The sequence below is a fragment of the Setaria italica genome, chromosome III (assembly GCF_000263155.2).
Source record: "Setaria italica strain Yugu1 chromosome III, Setaria_italica_v2.0, whole genome shotgun sequence".
NCBI classification, from domain to species: Eukaryota; Viridiplantae; Streptophyta; class Magnoliopsida; order Poales; family Poaceae; genus Setaria; species Setaria italica.
In genome coordinates, this window is record NC_028452.1 from 32,337,937 (window position 1) to 32,346,692 (window position 8,756).

Here is an 8,756-nt window from a genome sequence, read left to right on the forward strand (position 1 = left end):
TACCTTCCAGCCACGCGACAGTACTCGAGCACTTCGGACACTGCAACCTCTACGATGAAATACTCGGATAGTGCCCACAGTACTCGACACTATGGCGCACAAACAGAACAACTCCAAGTGCATCTAAGATCAATACAAACAAACACACAAGACATAGGGTACTACGCGATCTAGCGGCCCGAACCTGTCTAAATCGTGTTCCTTGCATCACCATTGATTCCTTGATTCTCGACGGCCCTTACCGCACAAAATACCACCTAGGGTACCCCCTAGGCGGGTTGCCGGTCTAAAATACCGACAGCAGGATCACAAGACCAAGAGGTTCCGGAGACCTGCTCTCCCGTTCGTTGATGCAAGCCAGCGCTCGAGATGGAGTAGACTACGGTGGCGGCGCAGCAGCGAGAAGAGGCAAAAACCTAGCTCGATTAGATGTCTTTTTGGTAGAGGCCAATAGGTCGTATATATAGGAGAACCTAAGATCTCACGTTGCGATCATGATCTAAACCGATTAGGCTTCCATATATCTTGCTGACTTGAAGGTCAAGTAACCAAAAAATAAAATGGCAAAAGGAAACCGCGCCACCACAAGGCTGGAGGCCGGATTTCGGTGGACCATTCACGTAGGTGTCGCACGCCCGCGCCCTTCGCCCTGCCCCACCCTGCCCAGCAAGGTAAGGCGAGGCGAGGCAAGCGAGTGCGCGTGTGGAGATTTCCTTCTCTCCCCACACACATAGCTTGGAGGAGTGGAGACAACCTCCATATTTATGTTGGTCATCCTTCTCCTTCACTAGCAATGTGGGACTTAAGGTTTGCACCACTCCAACCCCTTTCTCATGCCCACATGGGCCTTTCAGATTTTTTTTGGAATTTTTGACATTACAATGGGCAAAGCCCATTATTTCATCAAGTGCTCCTGAGGCCCAGCCAGCGCCGCTCATCCTATGGCTGAACGGCAGGCTAGGGTGCTCATCGGAGGCGTACGACGCGTCGGAGGAGCTCGGCGCATTTCACATCCGGCTGGATGGCGTGACGTCTTCCTCAACATGTATTGGTGGAACAGAGGTGTGTAAGCTTACTGCCATCTATGATCTATCTGAGCTTGCCTTGTTCAGATGATGCTGAGGTTGAATTTTGAGTGGGTGCAGCGGCGAAGATCCTGTTCCTGGACTCGCCAGCTGGAGTGGGGTTTTCGTACACCAACACCACTTCTGACCTCTACACCTCCGGCGACAACACAACAAGTACACTTTGATGCACTTGACACTGCCTTGCTTCCATGTTCTATTATTCTAATGCTCTGTGGCTCAATAATCAACACTATGCGAAAATAATGTTGTAGCTCATGATTCCTATGCTTTCCTGGTTAAATGGTTCAAGAGGTTCCCGCAGTACAAGTATAGGGATTTCTACATAGCTGGGGAGAGCTATGCAAGTGGAGTGGGAGTACTTGCTTTTTTTCTTCTGACCTATATATTTCGGGATGTGTCTCCTTGTCAGTCAATTGCTTTCTTGGTTTTCCGTCAGTCACTGGTATTGACCATTAGATTGCGATCAAACGGCTCCCGTCCTTACCTTTCCTTCATGTTCAACCCGAATCTACTGTCCTCTATGGTTGAGACCTCCGTCCGCGGTCCACTGAACCATCGCCGCCTTCCAGTCCATGCCCCATGCCTGCTTGGCACCCCCATCTTCTTCAACTCCAGCGCGACCATCTTCTTCTGATCTTCAACTCCGGAGCCTGACGCCCCCATAGCCACCGCATCCCGTCCGGCTCTAGTGGCACTGCCGCCTCCGCCGCCGCCCTCGACCGCGGCCCAACACTAATCCGTCTTGCTAGACGCCCCTGCTCCTCCATCACCCACCGGGTGTCCCCCGCCACCCGGCTCCAGCAGCGCCCTCACCGCCTCCGCTCCGCTGTCGTTTCTCCCGCCTCCACCACTAGCTGGCGAACCACCCCGAAGCTCTCTCTACAGCTCGGCACTGAGGTAACTCCAAAACCCAAATCCCCCAAATTCACTCAACGCTAACCTCAAATTCTCATCCCCATTTAATTTCCAATGCAATTTTGGGTGACTGATGGATAGGCAAGATTTCAGTCACCTGAGGAGGAATAAATCTCTATATTTTGTGTGTTCACTGAAACATCATCACAAAACTAATGAAATTGGCAGGGCACTACACTTCGTAGTTGTCCCAACTTGTGTACCAGAATAACATCGGCATCGAGAAACCGATCATAAACTTCAAGGGCTTCATGGTACTTGCGATCTCTCAACGTGTTTCATTCTTCTGTTTGGAACGACGAACCACAACCACCACACCTGAAACCATATATTAACCTAAAACCTTGTGCAGGTCGGGAACGCGGTGACCAACGACCACACCGACTACACCGGCATGTTCGAGTCGTGGTGGAACCACGGCCTCATCGCCGACGACACGTACCGGCTGTTTCGTGCCTCCTGCACCCGTCGCTGGCGTGCAACGCCGTCCAGGATGCTGCCGCTGAGGAGTAGGGCAACATCGATATGTACAGCATCTACACGCCCCTATGCAACCAGACATCGTAGTCATCATCCATGCCATCATCAGAGAGCAAGAGCTGGAGGTCCATGCTGTTAGAGATATTGTTTGTAATCACATGTAACCGAGTACAAGTATTGGACTCGGATTGATCCTCTGGTTGTTGTGTTCAGGTTCGGTTGATAGCTAGATTAGAGATAGATTACTTCTTGATCTAAATTACACCAACTGAACTAGATAACAACAACCTCCTCAATTGTATTATGTTGGGATTTATCCCTATATAAACACGCAACCATGGCAATGCCGAGATAGGCAACCACGTTCTAATCTTTTACATGTTAATCAGAGCACTTCTTCCACAATACATCTACACCACCAAATACATCCATGGAACCATCATCCTCTACTCCATCCTCAGCACATCTTGGAACTCTGTAACTAAAAAGCTTACACGGGAGAACTACATCTTGTGGAAGGCCCAATTTCTTCCTACTATGTGTGGTGCACAGCTTATGGGGATCCTAGATGGATCTATCAAGGAACCGGCCAAGACCATGGAGTTGGTGAAGGCCGATGACAAGAAAGAAATAGTTGCCAACCCTTAATATGATCTATGAGTGGCCAAAGATCAGCAATTGCTGAGCTACCTGCTCAACTCCATCACCAAAGAAGTGCTTGCGCAAGTGGCGGTGGAGACAACTTCGGCAGGAGCATGGAGTGCGCTGTAGACAATGTTTGCATCTCACTCAAGAAGGGTAGCATGACTTCATCAACCTACTTCACAAAGATGGTAGCCATCAAGGATGAGCTTGCCATGGTAGGAACAATCATTGATGATGGTGAGATGGCATCTCATATACTTAATGGTCTTGATTATGAATACAATCCCTTTGTTTCATCGATGCTTGATCGTGCTAATCCTTCCTCTCTCTCCGAGCTATACTCTCATTTGAAGTCTTATGAGCTGTGCCTTGAGGCCTACAATGAAGGGGGTCAGTACACGTCCTCAATGAATTCAGCTTACCATGGAGGCTTTCGAGGACATGGTAATGGAGGCATAATCGTGGACGCAACAATAGTGGTCGTGGAAACCAGCCCAAGAAAACTGTCAGCCAAATATGCAAGAAAGTTGGTCATGAAGCATCAAGGTGTTGGTATAGATACGAAGATGATGATCAAGAGAATACCAAGACGGGTAGAGCTGCAGCTACTGACTATGGTTATGTTACCAATTGGTACGCAGATAGTGGTGCAACAAATCATATTACTGGAGAGCTTGACAAGCTAACGATCAATGACAGGTACAATGGTCGAGTACAAGTTCAAGCAGCCAATGCTTTAGGTATGAAAATTAGTAATATTGGTCATTCAACATTACATACCCCTGGTAGAAAATTGCATCTGAACAATATCCTCCATGTTCCTAGTGCTCACAAGAGTCTTGTTTCTGTTCATAAATTAGCATTTGATAATAATACCTTCCTTGAATTTCATCCAATTTTTTTTCATTATGGACCAGGATACGAAGAAAATTCTTCATCAAGGTAGATGCAAAGGAGGTCTATATCCCTTAGAATCCATCTCGTCAAAGGACGGAGTCAGCAAAAAGGTCTATGGAGTCAGTAAACTATCCACTTTTAAGTGGCATAATCGCTTAGGTCATTCTGCTTTTCCCATTGTTCAGCGTGTGCTTAGTAATAATAATCTCCCTTGTGATAGCATTGCTAATTCTGAGTCAGTTTGTGATTCATGTCAAATGGCTAAAAGTCATCAGCTTCCTTACTCTAGCTCAATAAATTCATCCAAAGCTCCTCTTGATCTTATTCATTCAGATGTCTGGGGTCCTGCACCTATGTCTGTTGGTCATCATTCTTAATATGTGAGCTTCATTGACGATTACAACAGATACACTTGGATTTATCTTCTGAAAAAGAAATCTAATGTCTTTCAAGTATTTAAAGACTTTCAGAATCTAGTTGAATGAAAACACAACAAAAAGATTGTATCTATGCAAACCGACTGGGGAGTGGAATATGAAAATTTGAACTCATTCTTTCAACAAATTAGTATAGCACACCGTGTTTCTTGTCCCATGCTCATCAGCAAAATGGCTTGGTTGAAAGAAAGCACTGCCATATTGTAGAAGTTGATCTTGCCCTTCTTGCAAATGCATCTATGCCTCTCAAATTTTGGGATCAAGCCTTCTTGACCGCCACCTACCTAATCAATCTACTTCTAAGCAAGGTTATCAATTTTGACACCCCTATAGAATGCTTGCTTCATGAGACACCTAACTACAGCTCTCTTCACATATTTGGGTGCACCTGCTGGACGAACTTGAGGCCTTTCAATAATCAGAAGCTTCCTTTTCACTCCATTAGATGCACATTTCTTGGGTATAGTTCTATACATAAGGGGTTCAAATGTTTAGACCCAACCACTGGTCGGATCTACATATCACGTGATGTTGTCTTCGATGAATCTTATTTTCCCTTTGCTCATCTACACCCAAATGGAATAGCTGTTCTTAGAAAAGAAATTCCTCTTTAGCCTAATCATCTTTGTAATCAAGGGGATGTAAGTTTTACTAACCGTATTACTAATGCTCCTGATTGCTCAGATATTAGCAATGTGCAGGACAATATATATACAATAGCTTTAACTAGCTGGATCCTGGCCGATGTAGAAAATCCAGGCGGCAGTCGCCAGGTTGATGTGCTGACTCCTCCAGGTGAATCACCAGGTGAATCGGGCTCGGATCCCATGCTTGATCCGCCTGCCCCTGCCCCGGTCGCCACTATCCCGACAGCGCCCGCCTCCACCTCTCCGATTTCGACGCGTGGGGGGGAATTTTTGCCACGCCAACACCCATGCCAGCTTTGCCCGCTTCCACTGCGGATTCTGTGCCCGGCACAAATACGCCTGGGCTCGGCGTGCCCAGATCTTCTGCAGTTTCTGAATCAAATGTGGATGCTTCTTCGGCTCCTGCAACACCGTCTTCTATTCCGTCGCCTATGCCTACTACAGTATCTCACCGACGTAGCAACCTTCAAAATGGCATAACAAACCAAAGCAATTCAAGATGGAAAGCAAAATTTTCAGGTATGGCATGTTTTCAGGTATGGCATGTTTTCAGCTACTAGAGAACCGCAAGATTTTCATGAAGTGTTAAGTGATCCAAGATGGAAAGCATCTATGCAAGATGAATATGATGCTCTCATCAGGAATCAGACTTGGCATTTGGTTCAAGAAAAGGAAGGGTAAAAATATTATTGATTGCAAATGGGTATTTAAAGTTAAAAGAAAATCAGATGGTGCAATAGATAGATTGAAGGCAAGACTTGTTGCAAAGGGTTTTCGACACCGATATGGAATTGATTATGAAGATACATTCATTCTTGTCGTTAAAATTGCAACTGTGAGGTTGGTTCTATCTATTGCTATTTCAAGAGGATGGTGTCTTAAACAGTTAGATGTATAGAATACGTTTCTTTATGGTATTCTGAAAGAAGAGGTATATATGAGGCAGCCCCCAAGTTTTGAGCATGAGGAAGGTTCACATCTTGTGTGTAAATTGGATAAGGCCATATATGGATTGAAGCAAGCACCTCGAGCTTGGTATGCTAAGCTAAGTTCTAAACTTATTTCACTTGGATTTACAACATCTAAGTTAGATACTTCCTTGTTTATTTATCAAAAGTGTGACATCATGATTTATATGTTAATTTATGTTGATGGTATCATTGTCACAAGTTCATCTAGTGATGCCATTGTGGTATTACTTGTTGATTTAAAGAAGGATTTTTCTCTAAAGAACTTGGGGAACCTCAGTTATTTTCTAGGAATAGAAGTGTAGAGAGAAAAGGATCGGCTATTGTTAACTTAAGAAAAGTATGCAAAAGTAATTATAACTTGAGTAGGTATGATTAATTGCAAACCGTCTTCTACACTATTATCTACTAGTGAGAAGCTCTCAAAGCATGAAGGTGATCTGCTAAGCTTAGACGACAGCACAAGGTATAGACGTGTAGTAGGTGCTTTGCAATACCTTACATTGACTAGATCTGATCTAGCCTTTTCAGTGAACAAAGTATGTCAGTTCTTGCATGCACCTCCTACTGCTCATTGGACTGTTGTGAAAAGGATACTTCGGTATATCAAAAATACTCTAGATATTGAGCTGAGTTTTTGTTCGTCCAGTTCTACTTTGATTAGTACTTTCTCTGATGCTGATTGGGCAGGAAGTGTTGATGATAGAAGATCTACAGGAGGTTTTGCGGTTGATTTTGGGCCTAATTTGATTTCCTGTAGTGCTAGAAAACAAGCAACTGTCTTAAGATCAAGCACGGAGGCTGAATACAAGTCAATGGCTAATGCTACTGCTGAAATAATATGGTTAGAACCTTTGTTGACAGAACTTGGTATAGTTCCTGATCAAACACTGTGCCTATGGTGTGATAATCTAGGTGCTACTTACTTGTCTACATATCCAGTATTTAATGCAGAGATAAGCATATAGAAATTGATTTTCATTTTGTTCAAGAGCGTGTTGCAAATAAACAACTGTAGGTGCGTTTGATTCCTTCGAAAGAACAACTAGCCAACAGCTTTACTAAAGCATTGCCAAGCAGGATGCTAGAAGATTTCAAGAGCAATCTAAATCTCAAGAAGAAAAGGAGTTTAGATTGAGAGGGGCTGTGAGAGATATTGTTTGTTATCACATGTAACCGAGTACAAGTATTCGACTCGGATTGATCCTCTAGTTGTTGTGTTCAGGTTGGGTTGATAGCTAGATCTTGATGTAAATTACACCAACCGAACCAGATAACAACAACCTCCTTAATTATATTATATTGGGATTTCTCCTCTATATAAACACGCAACCATGGCAATGCCGAGATAGGCAACCACGTTCTAATCTTTTACACATACGCCGACACGTGAGTGACGAGGATCTTCCCGTGCCTGAAAAGTTTATAGTTCGGAGTTTGCAACGCACGCTTTATGTTGCATCTTTTTCCCCTTTCCTTTCGGTTCACTGATCATCTGGTCGTCTACGCTGACTACGCGTATGCGGGTGCGTGTACTTTCAGCCATGGATGAGAGGATCGTATGACCCGTGCACTGAAAGCCACTCAACAGTTTACTACAACCGGCCGGAGGTGCAGAGGGCCCTCCACGCTAACGTCACCGGCATAAACTACACATGGGTGGCCTGCAGGTTCGTACTTGATGTGTTTGCTAGCAAGGGGTCATATCTTAGAAAATAAAGAGAAAAAAGAGTATCGTGTTCGCTAGGCCTTTCGAATGATGGATTTAATTCGTACATGAAACTTTGTAGAAAAGGTGTTATGGGGTGCTTTAAGCCGTTCCCACATTGCTTTCATATATGGGATGTATATATGCTTATTTGTCTTGTTCCATGATCGGCACGGCAGTGACCCTTTATATGATCACTGGGAAGATTCACCAAGATCCATGCTTCCTATCTACAAGGAGCTTATTGCAGCTGGCCTTAGGATATGGGTCTTCATGTTAGTTCCTCATTGCACCCTGATTGGCTAAAATTTGGCCACGCTATTTCCTTCTCAACCAGATGTTAAACAGTTAAAGCTTGCATGCTAAGTCCCAATTCAAAACACAAATGTTTTCAGGATTCCTGCATGAACTTAATAGTTATACTCTGAAGTTATAAAATTGCATGCACTAATTCGACTGAATAATCACTTTAGAAGGTGTAGCTCGGGCATTGCGTCATCGTTAGAATATTCCCCTGTTGACCCGTCGTTTTCCTGAATAGTCGCAGGTCACAAATGGACCACTCAGTTGTCTCTTCCTCCAGCTCCTTGCCCTACATAGTGACGTTTGCGTACTTGTTGTCGTCTCACTACTAGAGAACTCGGTATTAGTACCGGTTCGTAGGGTGCATATCTCCCGAAAATACATCCGGAATTAACCCGTCGAGATAAAAGGGGGCGGTCTTTTATCACGGGTCCCTAAACCAGGATATAAGACCCTCTTTTAGTCCCGGTTTGTAAAACCAACCGCGACTAACAGGGCTACCACGTCAAGCGCTGGATAGACCCCTTTAGTAAAACAAACCGGAACTAATGTCTCCTCTTTAGTCCCGGTTTTACAAACCGGGACTAAAGTGCATGTATACAGCGCCATGCAGGCGCCTGCATGGTGCCTACAATTTCGTGCATCACGTACCCCTTTAGTTAGTTGAG

The 8,756-nt window shown here is 44.6% G+C and overlaps 1 protein-coding gene across 1 annotated transcript; it reads left to right on the top strand.

Moving 5' to 3' along the window:
* The first annotated feature begins 793 nt into the window (after positions 1 to 793).
* Positions 794 to 3,131, top strand: LOC101753497 (serine carboxypeptidase 2-like). Its single transcript, XM_022825274.1, has 7 exons — positions 794 to 807; positions 909 to 1,045; positions 1,146 to 1,241; positions 1,340 to 1,443; positions 2,210 to 2,257; positions 2,356 to 2,441; positions 2,873 to 3,131. The coding sequence occupies exons 1-7, from the start codon at positions 794 to 796 to the stop codon at positions 3,129 to 3,131; spliced, it is 744 nt and encodes a 247-aa protein (XP_022681009.1).
* Positions 3,132 to 8,756: the final 5,625 nt, after the last annotated feature.

Excerpts from the sequence above, each read along its gene's own strand:
- LOC101753497 (XM_022825274.1), top strand. Across the intron at positions 1,046-1,145 it reads CGTGACGTCTTCCTCAACAT|CGGCGAAGATCCTGTTCCTG; the intron begins GTATTGGTGGAA and ends GAGTGGGTGCAG. Across the intron at positions 1,242-1,339 it reads CTCCGGCGACAACACAACAA|CTCATGATTCCTATGCTTTC; the intron begins GTACACTTTGAT and ends ATAATGTTGTAG.